The sequence below is a fragment of the Vigna radiata genome, chromosome 4, assembly GCF_000741045.1.
Source record: "Vigna radiata var. radiata cultivar VC1973A chromosome 4, Vradiata_ver6, whole genome shotgun sequence".
Classification (NCBI taxonomy): domain Eukaryota; kingdom Viridiplantae; phylum Streptophyta; class Magnoliopsida; order Fabales; family Fabaceae; genus Vigna; species Vigna radiata.
Genome location: NC_028354.1, coordinates 1,178,579 through 1,202,926, shown reverse-complemented (window position 1 = coordinate 1,202,926; position 24,348 = coordinate 1,178,579). Strand labels below are relative to the sequence as shown.

The window sequence follows — 24,348 nt, the reverse complement described above, 5'->3', positions numbered from 1 at the left end:
AGAAATCTGGACAAAGAAAGGAAGTAGACAATATCCAACACAGACTCAGAGAAAAGAGATACTCATGAAGTCATTGATGGGTTGTCGCAGCCCATACAAATTTAATTGCATAAAAGAATGCAGTATAGACTAGGAAGTGACTCCTAGGTCGTCTCTCAAGGACCAAATGTGGTTCGAGAATTAGGTCAGACACAAAGTGGGGGGGGGGGGTTGCGAAAATTTTAGTGAATGTAGATGAATAAAATTAAATTACGAATGCAAACAGAAATGCAAACACATATGTAAAAACGGTTTCAAAGATAGAATGGAAACGGTTGGTCATTAACTTAATTACAATGCTTCCAATCATAGATCAACAAAATAAAGCAGCGACTCAAGCCTCTAATCCAACACAGTTAACCAACTAAGTGAAGGCAAATCATGTTTTTGTAAAAGCGAACTAACGAACGTAATGTTAACATCAAATCCAATTTACACCATGCAGTTTCATCGACTAAGCGAAAACTCAACACCAACTAGGCAACTAAGTGTATACCCAATTGCAAGTGCAAATACAGATTTCACGTTAACCAAGTCAGAGTGGCAAATACAATTACAGTCCAGAAATCTCAAGGAAGCAAAGTAATATCTCTAACGACTAACCCAACTAATCTAAGCTAACATCACAATTAAATTTACACAATCGAACATAACAGAGAACATAGTGAATGAAAACAATACACCGAACATAATAGACAACATAGTGAACTGAAAAAGTAAATTGAACAGTCCTAAAACAAAATGTGCAAACTAATTAAAATGCAATAAAAAAAATCTAAAATTCATCTCATTAAATTAAAAAGGCAAAGCGTAAATGAAGGATGCAGCTGGTGAATTAACAAAAAAACAATTTAAACATTTGAAGGCCGTGAATGCTTGATAACTGTTGAAAAACAGTTAATTTCATGCTTTATTTGAGATCAAAATACACCTTTTATAGCTTAGAATGAGCTTAGAATCAAGTAAAACACTTACGTTGAGTCATTTGAGAGTCAAAAGTTGTTTTTAGAGATATTATGCTTGTTTTGCATTGTTTTGCAGGGTTTTGATGAGAATTGGAGATGAATGGAAAAAGAGGTTAAAGATCAAATGGTTGCAGTGCAGAAAAGTCAACCAGAATGCAGAAAAGTCAACCAGTCAACCAGAAAAGTCAACCAGTTAACGACAGAAGTCAACCAGTTGACCAGCGCCCAGCGATGAAAATGAGCGCCGGGCGGTGGCCAGAAAGCGCCAACCGGTGAAATTTGACGTCAGGCGGTGGTGCGATTAAGGGGAAACCGCCGGGCGGTCAAATTAGGCGTCGGGCGGTTGTCAGATGGGCCTGAGCCTAAATTTTGTTACTTTTCTTGGTTATAAATAGCCCTAGTGCAAGTTTAAATGTATTCTTTTGACAGAAGAGGGTGGCCAGACCTAATTTTCACTCCTTGGAGAAGATCTCTTGGATGCTTAGGCTCCATTTCATCTTATCTAGGGTTTGCTCTTCCATTCTTCCATTATTTTTCATCTAGGTTCACCATGACAATGGTGAACTAAACCCTTTTGTTGTTGGGGGAAACAATGTAATCTTTTGAAACTCTCTTTTATTGAAACTCTTGTTTATTTATATGCTTGTTGTATGCTTTGATTATCAATTATTGGGTTCTCATCTGCACTTAAAGCTTTTATCGTTTAACTCATTCGATAACTATTGTTTGTCTTTATTGGTACAGGGACGTATGGTACTATCATTAACTGGTGAGAAATTCCTTGATTAAGCAATACCACCTAGGGATAGGGGGTAGGACGATCAATTGTTTTTTCTTCTGTTCAGTAATGCGTTGCTAGTTACTAAGGGAGGCTAGGGATAACAAGCCAGTAATTAGTAATAGGCTCTTTTCTCCGAGGGATTGGGTTAAGGGTAGGCCAAGAAAGATTGCATAACAATTAGATAACAAAGCAATTTAAACAAGAGGAGTAGATAAGAGAGAGTGGATAAGATGAAATTGTAAACCCCCAACAACTCCATTCATCCATAGTCTTTTTCTCGTCAATTGAATCAACCGCATTTGCATGTTTATTTTGTGTTTTTGCATTCCCACCAGTTAATTTTTTTTACAAGTCTTACGATTTCAATTCGCACGAACGATAAGGCCTTTCGAGTCTCTTGGGAAGAACGATATTGGGTTTTACCGATTATATTACTTGGAACGATCTGGTACACTTGCCAGGGAGTCAACAATGCTGAATGTATTTCCTATATTAATAATATTCAATTCCTTCATGTGCAGGCTTGAAACTAAATAATTAAATAAATAAACCTTTGGATCCCTCCGTGTGATGCTTCCACTTTTCATGGGATCAGAAATCTTTATTAAATGAAACATAACCTTGCTCTCCCAAAATCAGCGTCGGACACCACAAAGAAATCATGTGCTTCTCTCTTTTCTTCTCCTAAACCATGTACTTCTAGTCCACCTACCATGATGGGACAACACTTGTACTAAATGAAATAAAATGGCAACATTCTCTCCCTCATTAATCACCGTGCGTTATGCTTTCTAAAAGAAGATAAAATTGAAAATGAAACCACCGCGTTAAGTCCTTTCCCAGGCCGTAGCACTCTTGCCAAAAAAAAATGAAAATTGCCTAATAAATCACCTTGCACCTCTTCTCTAAATTAATCAGCGTGATGTGCCTAAGAAATGAATTTCAGCTTGCTGCTGCGAGCATGATCAATCCTTCTTTCCATTCTTGCAAATCGTGACAGCACATCAACCACCAACTCCCATCCAATCACTTAGATACTTCTTTCTACAAAACTACTTCGCAAACATCTAGCTGCTCTTGGCACGAAACATCTCTTCTTCATTTTTTTTTTATACAATAAAACTAAAAAGAAATAAAAAACGTAACTTCTTCCAGCCTCTTCCAACAACCCTTTTCTTCTTTCTTCAACCAAAAATAAAATAAATCATGTTTTCTTCTATGCGTGCAACTACTCCAAGGCAAATGAAAATAAATGCATCACTGCTTCACTAATTTTAAATCTAATAAAATGAAGAAAATGCTACTAGCATGCTCAAAGTTAAATAAAAAAATAACATTAAAAAGGCATGAACATAATTGCCAAAAGGTAACCATGAACACTGAAAGATGTAATAGCAAAGGTAATGTAAAACGTTGAAACCGTGTGCATATTATTCCAGCAATGAATGTCACCAGGCAGTGCAAAAGCTAAATGGAATCCCGTCTTGTTGTAAAACCCTTGACCATTATAGTGCATTTGCTTCCTGGTATTGGAAGGACACTCTAGATCTAGGCATTGAGGCCGAACAAGTATAAAAACCAGTGTTTGATTTCTCTATCCCTGCTATTTTACATTTAGCCGACTCTACTATCTGCGTAGTGAACTACGGTTTTCCGCTGCTCACAATTTTCATTACTTGCGATTCAAGAAAGTTTTGTAAAGTTTTCTACTTTGTATAAAAGATTGCGAAAAGACTTAATTTTGAAAATTCACCAATTCTTCCCTTCTTGATGTAAAAAGAAGCTTACCTGTTTTCAAACATAAGATTCATTTATATATTGAGACACTCTAGAGATCCAACAAATATTTTGTAAAGTTATGTTGGTATAGATTAGAATATAAATAGGAGAGAGAAAAGGACAATACATTATTTTAACATTTCTTTTCTCTGATTTTAGTCAAAAGTAATACTGAGAAATTAAAATTAAATTGGAAAATATATTAAAATTGGAAATTATTTTTCTTGGTAATGTTTGCAGGAAACAAACTTTGTTCCAATAACTCGAGGAGAAACAGTGGTTCTTATGGTCAATGGGTAGGTTCACGAATATTATCTTTTCCTGAGAACTAAGTTGTATGTACCATAGATCTTCATTATAGAATTTAGAAAACAAGTAAACAGATTTTGCTTATCACTAAGAGTTGTCTAACTTGATGTATTTCAAATTGAAAATACATTGTCTTTTATTTGGGTAGCATTAGCAATTCTTCTATCATTTTAACTTTTTTCTTGTGCATTCTTTGAAGGTTGTTAAGCTCCCTCCTTCAATCATTTACGTCTTTTGCTTTTGTAAATTCTTATACTTTATATTTTAAATATGCATGTTTTTGTTGTATTATTTTTCTTTTTAAATATTTTCAGACATTCCTAACTCACCATAATCTGGAACTTCAAATACATATTTGAAAATACTTTCAATCATTTTATTGATTTTTTATGATTGGGATTTTTTTACCAGATATTTTTCCTTGTAAGTAGAATTTTTATTTACATTTTAGATGATTCTTCGTATGCAGGTTAGGTGGCTCTCCTACCATGGAACTAATGATTACAGCTGGAAAGACAGTTCCAAAATTGCAGCTGGAGCATGGACTGGCTGTTGATAGAGTTTATACAGGGTCATTTATGACTTCTCTTGATATGGCAGGTTTGTTACCACAGCCAATGAAGACCAGCATTTTGTGATTCATTAAGCAATTCTGATTATCATCATTTCATTTTTATAGGTTTCTCAATTTCTATCATGAAAGCTGATCGATAAAACTATCTCAAAGATATGTGTTTCGGTTATGGGTCGTGATTAATTGTTTACGATTTAAAGTATGTTTTGAAAGTCAAAGTCTTTGTCTTCATTACTGATCATCCTGAATACAATCATATAGGAAGGTTATCTACACAAGATATTAACATGTCAGTAAAGATTAGTTAGTTTAATTAATTAGTGCATATTAAATACAATTACGTACTTTTTGTCTCAAACTTATATTTGTAGTCTAGATTCAATTGATTGTAATGATGTTTTGTCTTAAATTAATTATCAAAAATAATTTTTCTGTAAGACAACCGCTCGACCTGATGGTCACGGTTGCACGACTCAAGACAGTGTTACTACTGGAAAGTGATACGATAATATATATATATATATATATATACGTGTGTGTGTTTTAACATGTATATATATATATATATAGAGTACTTGTAGCTCTTGATTCTGTTTCACATCACGTGTATTAAGTGAAAATGCGTATGATTATGAAAGTGTGTCAAAATTTTCACAGATTTTTTGGGTTATGGTCCCACGTGTTTTGTTCTCTCCGGACCCAGTAATTGCTCACTGTAATTTGAGATAAGATTAAAATCATTCACAGCCACAAAGTGTTTCAGAACTTCGACATATGTATATATAGAGAGAGGTAACTTGCTGGTCTTGTTTCTTCTTCACATCACAACTATTCGGTGAAAACTGTGTTTCCTTATTTTCTGGAGGTCTTTTATTAGAAGCAAAAATGAGCGAAGCAAAGCTGAGCGGCATAAACGACAATAGGTGGTCACTCCATGGCAAGACGGCTCTTGTGACAGGAGCCACTCGAGGCATTGGGTTCGTCATCTCAATGCTTTCATCTTCTCTCTTCTCATATCTTTCCTTTTATTCTCATCTTTCTTCTTCCTTTCCAATGTCTTAGGCACGCCATCGTCGAGGAATTGGCAGAATTTGGAGCAGCCATTCATGTTTGTTCACGAAAGCAAGATGATATTGATAAGTGTTTGGAAGAGTGGAAAAAGAAGGGATTCAACGTCACCGGTTCAGTCTGTGATGTCAAACATCGCGACCAACGCCTCAAGCTCATGGAAACTGTTTCCTCTATCTTCCATGGAAAGCTTAACATTCTGGTAACATTCAACTACCCTTCATAAATTGATCTACTCCCTTGAAAATATAATTAAGATTAGTTGGACATATACAATGAGAGTGGTAAATCAATTAGTTGTAGTCTATTAAAAGGGTGGTACTACTTGAACTGAACTTTATTTCCTTTTAAGTAATGTAATAGTATATCAATATTCTATTTTAACTAGAATTATTCAAATTACTTGTTTTTTTTATCACATCACCATAAAAAAAAATGTTTCTTTTTTCAAACAGGGTATATGAGTAATTCTCGATGTGAAGGTCTGAATGGAAGAAATTGTCATGAAACAAAATAATATTATCTTAGAGATCTAGTACCAAGAAGAGATATATAAGTACAAGCTATAATATATAAATAACTGTATTTTTTCTTTTTATTTATCGTGTGAAATTGACATAAACTTATACACGGGGATCAATCTTTTTATAAGTTTAATTGTAATTTTATTTTTATAATTAAATATCTTGAATAAATTAAAAAATTATTTTAGTTTTAATTATTTTAAAAATATAAACTCAATTGAAATTTTATTAAAAGTTTTGTTCTATTAAATGTTTAAAATACTTTTTTATTTTTTTCTAAATAACATTTAATTTGTTATCAACGAGGAGATTATTGTTATTTTCATTTTCGTGTCAACTTATTAATAAGCTCACTTCTTTCTTCTCTATAATTTCTTGGTCGGTTAACTAGTTCTTAGAAGGAAAAATAGTGAAATGACCTTCGGATGTAAAATCAAAAACATATTTTCAGTTACATTTTTTCATGTATAAAGTTGTAAAACATTTTAGAAATAAAATATATAAAAAAAAAGCATTTTAGTGTACCTTATTTGCTTCCGATCCTTTCTCTCCTCTTCATTTTTTATTTTCTCTTTTCCTGGAGCTTCTCTATTTTCTTCCATTCTCTAGAACCCGTGACTTTCTTTTCTTTCCTCTGAAACCCTAGATAGTATGAAGAGCTTAACTGTAAAAGATCTTTGTGGAAGCCGTGGGTGTGATAAAGTCTGGAGCAGTGTGGTATATTCCAAAAATAAGTGTTCTTTGGAAATGATGAATCCTTAGAGGTGCATAAGAAGGTCCAAAAAACTTCAAGATTTAATCAAGAAGAATATGGTAGGGTTTGAAGGAATACAGGGACCATTTCCAGTGTTTGATGGCAAGCTGTTTGATGACTAACGCATCAAGATGCAAGCCATATTTGGCTTCCAGGATGTTACAGATGTAATAGATGAAGGAGTGCCTGAGTTGAGTTCAAAGGCTACTTTAGAAGAGAAAAGAAACTAGAAAATGTAGTAGAAACAAGACAATAAGGCACAATTTCTTCTTTACTAGTGTGTCAGTCCAAATATCTTTAACGAGATCTCAAAGACTGTCACTACTAAAGAAATCTAGGAGATATTGGTGAAGACCTATGGGGATGGTGACAAGAACAAGAAGGTGTAAAAACATTGAGAAGGCAGTTTGAAATTTTGACCATGTATGAAAGTGACACTATGGCAAAATATTTTGACAAGGTGCAGGAGTTGGTTAATGCTATGAGGGCATGTAAAGATGGCATTGCAGATCAAAATGTGGTGGATAAAATTCTGAGAACCCTAACCCCAAGATTTGATGATGTTGTTATGGCTATTGAAGAAACACATGACCTGGAAACCTTGGAGATTGAAGAACTCTAACATTCATTTGAGGCACATCATATAGTATTAATGAGAGAAGACATTGTCAAGAACAAGTGCTTCAAGCTCAATCTCAATACAAAGGGCAAGAAAGGGTTCAAGAAGGGTGATAAAAATAGCTTCAAGGACAAGGAATCACAGGAACTGGAGAAGGAAGATTCCAGTGATCCTATAAAAGGCAGAAAGAAGAAATCTAATGGAGGTAAGGAGTGGAAGTTTGATAAAAGAAGGTAAGGTGCTATAACTATTAGAAATTTGGCCATTTTTCCAAAGAATGTTGGAAAGGGGATAGAGCAAAGAACAAACCAAAAGAAAGAGTGCATCTTGCACAATATGACACTTCAGATTTAGAGGTTGTAATGTTAATGGCTAGCATAAATGAAGACCATTCAAACGATGTAGTTTGGTACTTGGATTGTGGTTGCTCAACACATATGATTGGGAAGAAGGAGTGGTTTGTTAAAATGAAGGAAACCATGTAAAGGAAGATTAAGTTTGTTGATGACAAAAGTCTCATAGTAAAGGGATCTGGTAGGGTTGTTTTGAGGGCCAGTAATGGCAGAGAATTGTGATTGATGAAGTGTTGTATGTACCAGGGTTGAAAACAAATCTACTAAGTCTAGGCCAACTTCTCCAAAAGGGATTTTTGATGAAAATGGAGAATAATTATCTGAATATTTTTTATCAAAATAAAAGACTGATCATTCAAGCACATTTGTCTCAAAATAGGACATTTTGTGTGGTGATAAAGGTTGTGAAACACCAGTGCTTTGTTGTTCCTAAGAAAAAAACAGAATGGCTATGGCATTTGAGGTTTGGATATCTAAAATTTAGAGATTTATCGCATCTGAGTAAGCAAGAGATGGTTAAAGGCTTGCCTATGGTTGAAATTCTTGAAGCAATGTTTAAAGAATGTGTTTAATGCAAGCAGACAAGGGGAAATTTTCAAAAATTCTTGCCTCAAAGGATAGTAGAGAAGTTGTGTGTGGTATATTATGATGTGTGTGGGCCTTTTCAAACTAAAACACTTGGAGGCAACATGTATTTCTTGCTGCTTATTGACGATTTAACCAGGAAATGCTGGACATACTTGCTATCCAAGAAAAGTGAGGTACTGCAAGTTGCTATAAAATTCAAGAACTTGATGGAAAGACAGATTGAAAAAATATTAAAATTTTGAGGACAGATGAAGGAGAGTATACCTCCATGGAGTTCAAGAAGTTTTGTGAAAAAGACGGTATTGGACATGAGATTAGCCCTCCTTATACCCCACAACACAATGGTACTGCAGAAAGGAAGAACAAAACCATTTTAAATATGGTCAGATGTATGCTGAAAAGCAAGGGTCTCCCAAGTTTTCTGTGGGGAGAGGCTATGTCGATAGCCACTTACATTCTGAACAGATCCCCAACTAAAGGGCTGAAAGGTATTACATCAGAGGAAGCATGGTTTGAGGTAAAACAATTTGTTATTCATTTGAATGTTTTTGGTTTTGTGTTATAAGCATGTTCCAAACTGGTTAAGAAAGAAGTTGGATGATAAAGGGGTGCCTCTGATTTTGGTTGGGTATCATTCTACTAGGGGTATAAACAATATGATCCAAAATCTGGATAGGTTATAATAAGTAGAGATGTTGGGGTGGATGAAGATGAATCTTGGTGTTGGGAGTCCATTTAGCAGACAATAACAACTATTGTCCTAGATAATGAATCTAGTGCATGTAGTCAGATGCATGGAATCAACAAACTAATGTGAGAAGATCATCCAGAACAAATCAGTTGCCACCTCATTTGATGGATTATGAATTGTTCTACGATGTTACTGTTACAACAAAAGGGAATTTTGTACACTATGCTCTAGCAGTAGAAGCTGAACCCATTGAGTTTGAACAAGCCATTGCAGATAAGAAATGGTAGAAGGCAACGCAGGAGGACATTGAATCTATTGAGAAAAATTAGACATGGGAATTGATTGATTTACCTTCAAATAAAAGGTCAATAGCACTAAAGTTGATCTACAAGTCAAAAATAAATCCACAGGGTGTTGTTGTAAGATACAAAGCCAAGTTGGTTGCTAAAGGTTTCCTATAGAAGGTTGGAGTGGATTATGGGGAAGTTTTTGCTCCTGTAGCAAGGGTTGAGAAAATCAAGTTGGTAATGTCATTAACAACCAAGTTTCACTAGTCTTTCCATCAACTAGATGTGAAATATGCTTTCTTGAATAGGAAACTAGAAGAGGAGGTGTATGTTGTTCAATCACAAGGGTTTGAAATCAAAGGGCAGCAATACAAGGTGTACAGGCTGAGAAAGGCTATTTATGGGTTTAAACAAGCCCCAGGGAACTGAAACCAGAGAATTGATGGCTTCATGCACAATATTAGGTTTGAGAAATGCGTTTCAGAACATGGGTTGTATGTGTAGTGTTGTCAACATAATGGCAAACCAAAAAAGGTGATACTTTTCCTGTATGTTGATGATCTCCTAATTATTGGAAGTAGTGAGGAGGTAATTTTTGATTTCAAGGTCCAAATGCTAAAGGAGTTTGAAATGAGTGACTTGGGAAAGCTTAGCTATTTTCTTGGGATCAAATTCATTGAGGTTGAGTGTAAAATTGTGATGCATCAACCAAGGTATGTTTTAGACTTGTTAAAAAGGTTTGACATGCTAAACAGTAATGCTGCCAACACCCCAACATAAGTGGGATTAAGGTTGGAAAAGGAGCCAAAGGAGGAAGTTGTAGATCCTACGGGAAAATTGTTGGAAGCTTGAGATAGCTCTATAACACTAGACTAGATTTGAGTTATAGTGTTGGAGTGATAAGTAGGTACATGGGATGACCAAGAATATCACACTTAAATGCAGCCAAACATATTTTAAGGTATCTTCAGGGAACACACTCCTATGAGATATATTTAGGAAGAGGAAAAACTGGAAAAGAAGTGCAAATCACTTCTTATTCAGATGTTGATTGGTGTGGATATAAAGAGGATAAAAGAAGTACAAAGGGTAAATCTTCTTCATTGAAGGGTCTCCTATCTCATGAAGCTCAAGAAAAGAGCATGTGGTTGATCTATCTTCGTGTGAGGCAGAGTATATAGCTGCTTGTGAAGCTATGTGTCAGGCAACTTGGTTGGTTTCTTTGATGGAAGGGTTTAAGGTTGAGTTAACTGAAGAGTGAGTCTACTTGAAGACAATAAGTCAGCCATAGATCCAGCAAAGCATCCTACAACTCATGGAGGAGTAAGCATATTGAAACCAGATTCCACTACATCAGAGAACAGGTTAGTAGTGGAAAGCTAGAGGTGGTACACTACAGATCCGAAGACCAACTAGCAGACATACTCACGAAAGCTCTCAAAGGAGAGCACTTTCTAACCCTATAAGAATGTTAATCGGTTTTGTGAAAGCTGACACCTTTGAAGGTCGTTCAAAAGGGTGTTCGAAACCCTAGGGTTTCATCGATGAGAGGAGATTTTCTCAAAGAAAGGGTTTTTCCCGATTTCAATCGATGAAAAGTGTTTGTCTGCTCGGAGAAAGGGTTTTTTCCCGATTTTAATCGGTGAAAAAGTGGTTGTTTCATTAGAGAAGATTCAATCGGTGAAAGGAGTCGTTTTTCTTTAGAAAAAGGGGATTTTGACTTCCCTTAGGATTTTTATTTAAGGGGAGTGTTTGATATAAAGTCAAAAATAGATTCGGTTACATTTTCTCTTGTATAAAGCTGTAAAACATTTTAGAAATAATATACAAAAAAAAAGCATTTCAGTGTACCTTGTGTGCGTGTTTTCTGTCCAATCCTTTCTCTTCTTTTCATTTTTGTTGCTCCTCTCCTAGAGCTTTTGTTTCTTCTTCCTATGGAACCCGTGACTTTCTTTTCTTTGCTCTTATACCTTAGAGAAGCCTCCATTATTGTTGATTTTGTGATTCATTTCTCATTGTTGTATTTGAGCTTATTTGATATATGGTTGTCTCTTAGGTGAACAATGCAGCAATAAAAATAACAAAGAACATAGTAGATTACACTACAGAAGATGTATCGACTATAATGGCTACCAATTTTGAGTCTGCTTTTCATTTGACTCAACTTGCACATCCACTTCTTAAACAATCTGGATGTGGGAGCATAGTATTCATTTCATCCATTGCTGGTGCAAAAGCTATTCCAGGTTTATCTGCTTATACAGCTGCTAAAGGTATACATACTAATTTCTTTTTATAATTTTCCTCATATATTAATATTATGGCAAATCTAACTTGTTGATCTGAACGAAATATATAATTTGATTCAGGAGCAATGGATCAATTCACCAAGAACGTAGCATTGGAGTGGGCAAAGGATAATATTCGTGCAAATGCTGTAGCACCTGGACCAACTTGGACTTCAATCTTTGAATCTTTCAGGGTATGTTTGAGATATGAAATAGATATTCTTTCCCAATTAAAATTAAGAGCAAGATTCAAATCAGTATTGTAAATTTGAATCACGTCCAGATGTATTTATGTTGGAATGCATGATTACCACAAAGAAATGTGACATAGATTTGACATCCTAAACTGAGTAAAATCATAAACTATGTCTTACATTTGAAAATGGTATTCGAATTTCACACATATGTTACCAATATGTTTTTGTTTGGTCGTATATGTTGATATCAATAATAATTGCTATTCTTACAGGAAAATATTGGACCAAAAGTGTGTGATGCTATGGTTACATCCACGATATTTTTGGGGCGTGTTGGAGAAACCAAAGAAATATCACCACTCGTTGCTTTCCTTTGTCTTCCAGCTGCATCATACATCACTGGGCAGATTTTCTATGTTGATGGTGGTTTCACATCTTAAATTTCAGATAGTGACTTCGCAATTAATTAAGAGTCACTTTGTTGAATTAATTCTAGTGTTCAAGTGTCATTCTCCATCTTTCATATGTATCCTTTGAATCTTGCTTACCATGGATTGGCCACCTTTTCCATTTATCTTAAGTTCTTAATTACTGCTAAAAAAACCTATTATGTAGATATAGATCCGTGGCTATTATATTATTTTATGAAAGTTTGTGATATGATCATGTCTAAGAAAAATACAATTTTTTTTTAATTTGAATCTTCAAGTGACACAACAAAAATAAATCAGAGAAGAACGACAAATAAAATAGAGTTGGGATGCCACAATCTAGCAGATTGATAAGTCAAGTGAAGAGTTATTACAAAAATAAATCAGAGAAGAACGACAAATAAAATAGAGTTGGGATGCCACAATCTAGCAGATTGATAAGTCAAGTGAATGACAAATAAAATAGAGTTGGGATGCCACAATCTTTAATAAGAATAAGTGTTCTAAGGTAATAACCAAGAGAATTCTCTCTCAAAAAAGAAAATGCATGTATTATGATTTCAAAGCCTTTACATATGTATTTGGTGTCCCTATATATAGGCACAAATGTTTAAGATACCTGACATACCCTAAAAGAAAGCCTAAAGACATTGGGTCCAAAAATAACTTAAAAAATTAAAAACATAAACTAATTGTTTATAATTAAAATAAAATAAAATTTATTTAATTTCCTAAATTATTCTTCAACTGTGTTTATGATCTTCATGTTCTTTAAATTCTTTTCTTCATAGAAAATTATAAGATTTAAGATGTATTTTGATCATTGACCTTATCATAGATCCTTTTGAATTACAAATGTTCTTCTTCGAGTTCTTCACGTATATGTTTTAGGAGATACTTATCTATCATACCTGCTAGGAAACAGGTTGGCTTCGTTTTACACCAAGAAGGGGGTGAATTGGTGTTAGTTCAAAAACAAAATCTTTTCGCAATCTTGGTATGAAAATTCAAAGCTTTTGATCTTTCCTTGAAATGCAAGTAATGAAAATTTCAGTGCAGCAGAAAAAACGTAGTTGACTGCTAAACAAGTAAAGTCAATTGAAATAAAGAGTGCAGGGATATAGAAAATCAAACACTGGTTTTTATACTGGTTCGTCCAACAATGCCTACATCCAGTGTCCTTCCAATCTTGGAAGCAAATGCACTATAATGGTTGCGATTTTTACAACAAGGAATTTATAGAAGCACCACACAAAAATATAAATCTCCTCTCTAACCCAAAACCAAATATAGCTGCACACACAAAACCAGAATTACAGCAAGAATCCCCTCTTCTGTAATCTGAACCCACGTCGAACAATCCTTAACGTGTAATCAGCACTCTTCATAGGATGTCAAGTCTATCACAGCACACTTCACAGGTTGCCAAGCCTATCACAACAGACTTCACAGGCTGTCAAGCCTTCAGTCAAATACAACAGTCTTCACAGGATGCCAAGCCTTCCAGATCAATTACAACAGCACCTTCTTTGTGCAGATGTTGATCAAACAGTGTGCGCAAAAGACTCCTCAATTTGAATCTCTCTCAAGAAAGATCACCACTGTCTTCTTGGAGTATTCTTGGAGCTTCCTAAACTGAGAACTTTCTCTGAAATAGGACAATGAAAGTGTTAAATCACAAAAGTCTCAGAACAATTCGTGTTCTGTTCTATTTATAGTTTTCCTATCATTCTTAGTCGAATTGCCTACTAATACAGTCAACTGTATTAAAACAGTTATAACAGACAATCAACACAAAGACTCCTCAGTCAACCAAATCAATACACATTTAAGACAGTTGACCAAGTCAGTCAATCTTAACTAAGTTGTGAAAATATAACCGTTGGAGCAAGTAGGCATAACAGAATTCCAAAAATAACAGCAGCACAGTCAAATAGGTGTTCCACACTGTCGACTGACACATGAAAAATGACTTTGAATTTCTTTTCAACTCAAAATCTCTTCAAGCACAGGTTCACAAAATCTGTACAAAGATTTTAACTTAGTCGAATCTATTACCAGTGTATTCGACTGAACTAGACCTTTGTCACAACAAATATAAGTTCATAAAAGTGCATGTGAGTTTTTCTTCAGAAATGTGCAAAAGTAATCAAAATCATTTTATCACACATTTCAATACAAGTATGTTCCATACATGTAACACATAATCAATCATAGGAACACACATGCAAATCAACAAAACATGTTCAGCAAAAGCATTGTTCAATCTAGTTTATTATACAGCTGAACATGTAATCCTGGAACTTATGTACTGTTATTAAGCAGTGTGTTGTCATCATTAAAAACCAGTTTGATATAGAGTTTGTGTTGTCAACAATCTCAACAATACCTTCCTTTTTAAAGAGAATTTATCCTCAATTTCATATCACTTGAAGATTCTTTATTATTTTCCCCTGTTTAGAGAAAATTCAAACCAAATTCTAAAAGATTCTACACACAAACACAAATATAAATCAAAGACACAAAGCTATAATAATGCAAAATAGAAATTCTACTAAAATGAGATTTGGATTCTTGAAGAGGCCAATATCTTATTATCAAAGACTTGGAGGTTGCCTCTAGGATCAAATACCCACCTGCAAAATAATCAAACAATTTTAAATTAAAGATGTAATGCTCAAAGAAGATCAAAAGAATATTTCCCAAGTAAACAATCAAACTATATTTATGACTTTGATTATCCCTAAGTTGTTTAAAGATGGTCAAACAAGCTAACTCATGGGAATATATTTCTAAGTTTGTTTTCATACTAAAAGAGTGACTTTGAATATCTAAATGAATTGACAAACATGCTAACAAATTCTTAAACACAATTTCTTTGATATTTAAGCTTGTGTTTTTCTTTAATAACAAATTAGTATGCTTTCTTCTTTTTCTTTCTTTTTATTCTTTATCTTGTCTCTCTTTCTTTTCTTCTCTCATCTCGTTCTTTTTCTTTCTCTTCTTTTTCTCTATTTTCTTTCTCTCCTCTCGCTCTCATTTCTTTATCTTCTTTCTCTCTTTTTTCTTTTTCTTCCATTTCTATAAGTGTTTTTTTTTTCTCTTGTGCTCTTTTAAGCTTATGTTGTTGTCTTCTTTTCAACGTATCTAATTTTTGCAAAATGTTTTCTTCCTCCTCTTTCAAATATAGAACATATTTCTTGAAGTCTTCATTAGTAATTTTAGGACTTGCAATTAGGACATTGATGAGTTTCATGCTCAGAGACTTAACATTTAAAACATCTTATATCACTTGATTTAACCCTTAGAAATTATTTTTGTTATGCTTGTGCTTCCTTTTAATACTAAAAATTTCACCATTCAACTTTACAATTTTGGACTCCAACATTGACATTCACCTTCAAGACCTCATGAACACACAGCTCCAAAAGGATGTCTCTAAGAGACTATGTTGCATTTCTCAATATTGATAAATCTTGCAAAAGGTTAGGAAAAGAAAATAAAAGAATATATTTAGACGTTCACTACTTGACTAAGTGTTTCACTCAAATTTCACTCGTGTGTCACACAAATAGTTTTTTTTAAGTACCCTCTCACCTTTTTCCACTTAAATTACCTTTAGTGCTTTGTAGAAAACTCTAATAGCTTAAGCAAAGACTGAACAAACCATGTGAAAAATGTTACGGGATATAACTCTTGACTCAAAAGGTCAAAGGAAATAGAAAACTCTAGAGAAAAAAGGGTTAAATGAGACAACACGTAGACTTTAAAAAAACTGAATATAATTTAATACATTAACAATTATAAACAATAATGCAACATAATAATTTCTATTGAACTGTATATATTTTTTTTTACTCTTGGATCCTTAGTTTCTTTTTTTTTTTCAATATACATTTGTTTCTTTTTCACTTGGATCCAATATATATATATATATATATATATATATATATATATATATATATATATATATATATATATATATATATTAATTTGGCAATTCAACTTACAAACAAAGATTGTCCTTCAAACATCAAAACTCATGCAAGATCAAGGTAAACTATTAATTAGGACTACAATTAATAGAAAAATAAAAAAAAATAGATAATTTTCACGAATCAAGTGTAGAAATACACAAATTAAAACAAGAACATAAAAAATACAAAAATTAAAAACTCAAGGGAATTGGATTTTGCATTTTTTATAATATAAGGGAAAAATAACATAAAAGAGCATATGTAGACCAAATTGTTGCTCTATATACCCAATGATATGATCCTATCCATGAAAAAGTATGATCTCTTCTGAATTTGAATCCTCAAGTGGCGCAACAAAAATAAACTAGGGTATAACATGGAATAAGACAAAGATGGGGATGCCACAATCTAACAAATTGATATGTCAAGTGAAGATTCGCGAGTTCTAATCCAAGAACCAAGAGAATCCTCTTTTAGAAATGCAAATTCATATATTATGACTCCAAAGTCTTTACATGGTGTCCATATATATAGGCACAAATGTTTAAGACGCCTAAGAAACCCTAAAAGAAAGCCTAAAGACATTAGTGCCAAAAATAACTTGAAAAAGTAAAAACAGAAAGAAATTATTTGTAACTTAAAATATAATTACTTATTACAACTTAATCCATAATTACTCAAAATCCATAATAGAATAAATTTATGTTCATCCTAAAAGACGTCATTCATAAATGTGATTATATTTATTATTCAAGCTTATTTCTAATATTAAATATGTATTTATTCATGTATGATGTATTTTCTTTATGAGAAAATCAAGTATTTTTTGTTTAGTTCAAGTTAATTGTTATGTCGTCTTTTGTAGATTATTGTGCAGGAAAATGGAGATTTAAAGAGTATTGGAGTTGGTTGTCAGGACCCTTTCACTAAGCCATAGTTCTTTTGCTTAATGAAGAAGAAAGATACTCGCTAAGCGAGTATATGGTCTCACTCAGTAAGACAAATCAGTTAAAAGCGAAGCAAAAGTTAATTCTCTCCTAGCGAATGTGTGTTCTTACCCATTGAGAGGTTAATTTCTGAAAGTGGTTATTTAGTCGTGCATGAAAAAGAGAGAGATAGTTATGGTGTGTGGAAACATAGAGAATCTTGAAAATTGGTCAGAAGCTACTCTAGGCATCAAGACTTGGTGCATCCATCAAATTTGTATGTTGTGGATGACTAGGAGTAGTTAAACTCCATTTTCTTTAGGATTGGATGTAATGTACTCAAACTCATGTAAATTTCCTATGCAATAGAATATTTTTTTGTTCATATGCTCTAACTACTAGGAAGTAATTTGGAACATGGACATAGATAAAGCAACCAAGAGAATTGGTACTAGAATTCGTTTTAATCCCTGTTGGTGATGGCATATCCCTAAAAATTAACTCTTGTGATGGAATGGATAGTCTTTCAAACATATTGTCAACACTCAATTTCGTCCGGGGAAATAAATAATCAAAATTAAATAATAAGAGAATGATAATTAATGGTGGGTAAAGGAAAAAAGGAAAAAGAAAATAATAAAATAATCTTCCTTAATGTAGGACACGTTACTTTAGAATGTTTTTGAAATATTAGTTTAATATGGTAATAATTTGAATTATATTTTCTCACAATAATTACAATCAATGTCTTGAATATTTATTTGATTTATTTTTTTCTTACAATCAAGACCATTTCTTTCCCTATTTTTTCCATTGTTAGTTAATTCTCAATTAAGACAAGATTGTCATAATATTACAATATGTGCCTATTGATGGAGGTCGCACCCCATGCAAAATTTAATGTGCATAAAAGAATGCAGTATAGACTAGGAAGTGACTCCTAGGTCGTCTCTCAAGGACCAAATGTGGTTCAAGAATTGGGTCAGACACGAAGTGGGGGGGTATGTGAAAGGTTCGTGAATGCGGATGAATAAAATCAAATCACTGAAGCAAACAAAAATTTAAAAACGGTTTCAAGGACAGACTGAAAAGTGGTTGGTCATTAACCTAATTACAATGCTCCCTATCATAGATCAACAAAATAAAACCGACTCAAACCTCTAATCCAACACAATTAATCAACCAAGCACAGGCTAACTATGTTATCATAAAAGTGGACTAAGTGAACGCAACGTTAACATCAAATCTAATTTACACCATGTAGTTTCATCAACTAAGAGAAGACTCAACACCAACTGGACAACTAGTGTATACCCAATTGCAAGTGCAAAAATAGATTTCACATTAACCAAGTGAGAGTGGCAAACACAATTACAGTCCAGAAATCTCATGGAAGCATGATAATATTGCTAATGACCAACCCAACTAACCTAAGCTAAAATCACAATTAAATTGACACGATCGAACAAAACAGACAACACTAAAGTAAACAGAAAAAATAAACCAAACATGACAGGAAACATAGTAAACGACAATAGTAAATAGAACGGTCCTAAAAGAAAATACACATTGCAAAGGGAATGACACTAAAAGAAAACGCGTAGCAGTTAAATAAAATAAAATGAGTGAGCTGTGTGCTTTTTCAAAAAGTAAATTAACATAAACTCTATTCTAAAAGAAAGCTAATTGTGATTAAAATATTCTCCCTCCAAGTCGTGACCAAGTGCTGGACTAAGTAAAATACCAATCTTCAAATTGAATCAAAGGAGCTTCTTCCAACTAAATAAAATGACCACAAGAAACTTGAAATCAATGCTTCATCTTAAAAGTAAATAAATCCCAACTTTTCTCCAAAATAAATCAACATCTCCTATTTACCAAACTGTGAGTAGCTGCATCAAGCTTCTCCAAGTTAACTAAAATGAGCATCTCTTCAGCAAATAAAAAAAACGAGATTGCACATGCTGCAACCCTAAATGAACGAACACCTCTTACTTTATTCTTCCAATTTCAATCGGCATTTCAATTCATATAAAACCAACCTGCGGTGTGCACTTCTCCAAGGAAAATGAAATTAATTTTTTTCTTCTCGGTTCCAAAAAAAAGAAGAAATAAAAACATTGCAGCCTCAAAATAAATCAACAACTTTCGTCATTGTAAAGAAAACTTAATGAAATAGGTGGCTACAACTTTGCACCTCAACGTAGATAACATTTTCCAGCTCTCCAAAGTTCAAATAAAAATGTTCCAGCCTCCAAATGTTCAAGGAAAAAGGTGCCAAGTGAGGTGTGTGAGTGCCGAATATGAAGACCCAAATTCTTAAAAGTGTGGTGACGGCTAGACAATTTTTTTTAGCAAAGATAAAAGCAAGAAATTGATAAAATTAGATCTGCATCTAGGACGTCTCCAACGTGTACTCCCATTCATCCAAAATCAAACAATGGCATTAGAAGCTCCATGGCAAAAAAAAAACGAGTGGTGCCCTCCTCCCCAAAAATAATCATTGCAGCAGCCAAAATAAATGGAGTGTCTCGGCAGAAAAAATTGTGCCTCCAAGTGTGATGGCTGGTCCCTTTTCTAAGAGGCCATCTGTCCTAAAATTGGGGTGGGGTCCACCCTAAAAATAATAGGAAACCCTAGGTGCCAAGTGTCTACTATTTGGGCCCATCATATTTTTGCCAACAATGGTCCATTGTGCAAAAGTTTGTCCAAAAAGTTTAAACAATTAAATGACAATATAACTAAAATTTAAAATGTCTAATTTGAGAGTCTTGAATTTATTTTTGTCTCCTTTCCAATGCTCCAAAATTGTATTTCCAAAATTTCCCTGAAAATAATAATGCAAATAATTAGCTCTGAAAATTCAAATTAATTAAAATTAGAATTTCCGGTCAAATTAAGCACAATTAGTAAAAACGGGAAAATACCGGACAATTAAGAAAAATTCCCTGATTAATTCTAGCACAATAAACTAAGTGAAATCAATAAAATATCGACTCAACAAAATAGACCACACTTAGTCTTTTGCACTCTTGGGCAAAATCAAGACATAAATCAGGGAACAGTTCAACAGACATCAAGGAAGCGACACAGACTCAACACACAGAAAACAAAGACTAACATGGAAAGAAACAAAATTACACAATCCTTACGAAATTTGGATAAGGAAAAGAAATAGACAGCATCCAACACAGAATCAGAGAGAACAAATACTCATGAACCAATCAAAGCAATTCCAAGCATGGAAAAATGATCAATGAGCTCAAGATGTGAATCAAAAGTAACAGAACCTCACAGATGCACACTATCAGTGTTTCTCTCAAGTGTCTAGGGTAAATAGTGTCAACTCAATGCACTCAAGAAAGCAAACACAAACAGACTTGGCAGGCCTCTAATATCAACACTCAAAACATATGCATGTTCAAATCAAAAGGTCTTTTATGGATGCAATGGGGCCAAGGACAAGGGAGGATAAAATATGGATGAGAAGCTACAAACCAAAAAGAATAGAGGAGCAATGGGGAACAAGTGAAAATACATTCAAAGACACCCAAAACCTCTAATTCAATCCTCTTCTTGACTCCCTTATTCACACAATTTTTTTTTATCTTTCTCATTTTTCTTTACTTTTTTTTTCTTTTTTTTTTCTCATCTTGTCTCTTTTCTTTTCTCTCTTTTCAGAACACAACTCTAAGAGACAAGATAGACAACATATTTACAAAACAAAACAAGAAGAGGAGCCAACTAACTAATTCATATGAATCTCCCGGGAGACCACACTTATTCCCAAAACAATTCCAAAGCTCCAAAACTCCCGAAGATTAAGGTAAACATGGTTTTTCACTTAGGGCTAGTGTATAAGCTTCAAAACAAAGAAATGAGGAAAGCATAGGCTCAAAAGGGGTCATCAATGGATCAAAACAGGGTAGGCTCATTTGGCTAGAGAGGCTCAACAACAAAACTGCCTTTATCACTTCCAAACATGCATATCAATCAAGAATTATCAATAAGAGTCAAGCCAAGGCATATGTGCAAGCAATCAAGAGACATATCACACACAAGAAAGTATATCAAGTGGCTCAAATTCTCACACATGGTACTTCTGTCACAATCAATCACCCTCTCAAACATCATAATAATCTTCCAATCAGAGAAAAGCATGGATTTCAAGCCAATCAGAGTATCAATAAAGTGAAGGAAAAATTGACAACTTAAATAAAGTCCAGAATTCAAGAGAAACATGCGAAACATGCAAAACTGTACACAAGACAAAACAAAACTACCTAAAAAACAAAAAAAATTAACTCAGAAAACATAAACTAATCAAAGAAAAATCAGAATCTCCCCCAATAGACCACACTTAAACTACACAGTGTCCTCAATGTGTCACAAGCATAAGATCAGCAGTCAAAGCAGTCAACAGATCATGGACAAGTGCAATAAAAGTGGGGAAGGGAGGAGGAGGGAAAAGAAAACTCCCCTGATCATAGTGGCAGTTGCCAATTTTGGACTTTCAGGGAGATCTCTTCCACCATCGGATCTAATAAAGAAGTCTTGAGGAGGAATTGCTTCAGTCTCCATATTTGATCAAGCAGGGAGATGTCCTCCATAGCTGGATCTAAGAAGTAGTGATTGTTGATGAGTGGGTTCACCTGGTGCCCATTGATATTCAAGCTTTTGTGTACACTAGCACTCTTGTCTTCCACCATGGGTATTTGTTGATCAAACTCATGTGTACCTCCTACAACATGGTTAGTGTGCAATGTGGTTCTACTGAAATAACATGCAGAGGTATAACACCCAATCTCAGTGTAACAAGTTGACCCTTAGATATACCCTCAGAACATGAATCAAGTTCAGAAATAGAAACAATATCAATCCCAGGATCAGATTCATGTTCAGTGTATGAAGAACAAACATTCAGATGCGATAACACAAAGTGTTTCTCATCATGCAAAGAGGGGGAATGAAAATCATGCTCATGAACAATATAATCATCAACATACCCACCATCAGCATAATCATCAACAACAGAATCTATCTCAGGTATGTTTACCTCCACTTCCCTAGACGTGGCTAAAGTGGTGGAAGGTGAAAGTGGTCTACCTATCTCAAAAGTGGTGCTCAAATCTGCCTGTTCCTCAACATGTTCATCAGACTCACAGTTAATATTACCAGTCATAAAGTTGGAAGTTGGTTGTAGCAAAAAATTGATTTCAACACAAATAGAGCAAGAACCAACTTCACAACTACATTTAAAATTTTCAGAAAACTGTGAAAGATCAAAATCTAATCCTAAGTCTGAAACATCTTTGTTACCAATAAGGGAGTATTGGTAAAACTTAAAGATGAGTTTTGATGATGCTGCAACTTGTAGATTTTGATGTAATAGGAAAATATTTAAAAGCAACTTGTAGATTTTGAATGTAGTAGGAAAAAATTGAAATATTGTAATTCTTACTGATATAATCGATTATGGTCAAGTTATAATCGATTATCACATGCTTTTGTACTAGAATAATCGATTATCATGAAGCAATAATCGATTATCACAAGTGACACTTGAATAATCCATTATCACTTCATATAATCGATTATCACTTTTTGAAATTTCTATAACGGACTTGAATAATCGATTATCACTTACAATAATCGATTATTCATGGCAGTTGGGAGCGGTTCTCTTCAAGTTGGTAGAGTGGTTCTTTTCGTTCTATATTCTGTTCTTCATCTTGTAATTTGTAAAACTGTTTTTAGTGGAACTGTTAATCACTCTTTGTAGTGATTAACGATTGGACGTAGATTCTGTTGAATCGAACCAGTATAAAAGCACTTGTGTGATTTTTCTATTCCCTACACTCATTTTATTTAACGCACATCAACTGTTTGGCTAATTTTCTGAAAGAAAATTATTTTTGCTAAAAAGGGCTAAAATCATTTTAACTGTGACCTATTACGCTTTACGTTCTCTGAGTATTATTTCCGCTACGCAATACTCTTCGAAAATTACCCCCTACGATACCAACAATTGGTATCAGAGCTTGCTTTGATAGTTTTTCAAAATATTTGCGAAAATGGCTGGTCACAATCAAAACCTTGTATATGCTGAGGGTGTTTCCATTAATAAACCTCCACTATTTACTGGTGATAACTATGCTTTTTGGAAAGTTAGAATGGAAATTTTTATGGGGTCTGTTGATAGAGGTATCTGGGAAGCTGTAAAAAATGGCCCTTATATTCCTATGAATATTGTTGATGGTGTAGAGACTGAAAAACCTTATTTTAATTGGACTGCTGAAGAAAATAGACGAGCTCAGTTTGATATTAAAGCTCGCAATATAATTTCATCTGCTGTTGTACTTGATGAATTTTATAGAATTTCTGTGTGTAAGACAGCACAGGAAATGTGGGAAGTCCTCAGAGTCACTCATGAAGGAACAGAGGACGTGAAACGNGCTAGAAAGAATACTCTCATTCAGGAATATGAGATGTTCAGAATGCAACCTGGAGAAACGATATCTAACGTTCAAAAACGATTCACTCATATTGTGAATCACTTAATAGGGTTGGGTAAGACTTTTGATACTGATGAACTTAATGTGAAAATTCTGAAATCTCTTGACAGGTCTTGGCAACCAAAGGTGAATGCCATCTCGGAGTCTCAAAATCTTACTCAGATGTCAATGCCAATCTTGTTTGGAAAGCTCCGTGAGCATGAACTTGAACTGAGAAGATTGACTACTGAAGAGGATCAAGGCAAGAGGAAAACTCTAGCTTTCAAGTCTGAAATATCTAAAGGAAAAAGCTCCAAGAAAATCGAAGAAGATGATTCTGATGATGAAGAAAACATGAGCTTGATGATAAAGAAATTTGCAAAATTCATGAAAGCAAAGGGAAAGGACAAATTTCACAAAGAAAGGAAAGAAATTCAAGAATCTCCATCAAACGTAAAGTGTTTTGGGTGTGGAGAAAGAGGGCACGTAAAATATGAATGCCTAAAGAACAAGAAAAGTGAAGACAAGAAGGAAAGGAAATTTCAAAGGAAAAAGGAAGCATACGTAGCTTGGGAGGATAATGACTCGAGCTCAACAAGCTCAAGTGACACAGAAGAAGAAGCCAATCTATGTCTTATGGCAGATTCTGAAGAAACTGGAAGCCAAGTAAGTGATTCCAGTTTTGAATCCAGTGAATTAGATTT

At 34.1% G+C, this 24,348-nt stretch overlaps 1 protein-coding gene and 1 long non-coding RNA gene across 2 annotated transcripts; both read left to right on the top strand.

Annotated features, from left to right (window-relative positions):
• Positions 1-3,803: 3,803 nt before the first annotated feature.
• On the top strand, positions 3,804-4,582 carry LOC106759122. The gene is made up of 3 exons (XR_001375596.2): positions 3,804-3,860; positions 4,343-4,473; positions 4,553-4,582. It is a non-coding gene; the product is annotated as an uncharacterized LOC106759122 (long non-coding RNA).
• A 667-nt stretch (positions 4,583-5,249) lies between these two features.
• On the top strand, positions 5,250-12,476 carry LOC106758588 (tropinone reductase homolog At5g06060). Its single transcript, XM_014641512.2, has 5 exons — positions 5,250-5,424; positions 5,510-5,717; positions 11,388-11,604; positions 11,701-11,813; positions 12,089-12,476. Exons 1-5 carry the CDS (start codon positions 5,333-5,335, stop codon positions 12,254-12,256), a joined length of 798 nt encoding a protein of 265 aa, XP_014496998.1. The 5' UTR covers positions 5,250-5,332; the 3' UTR covers positions 12,257-12,476.
• Positions 12,477-24,348: the final 11,872 nt, after the last annotated feature.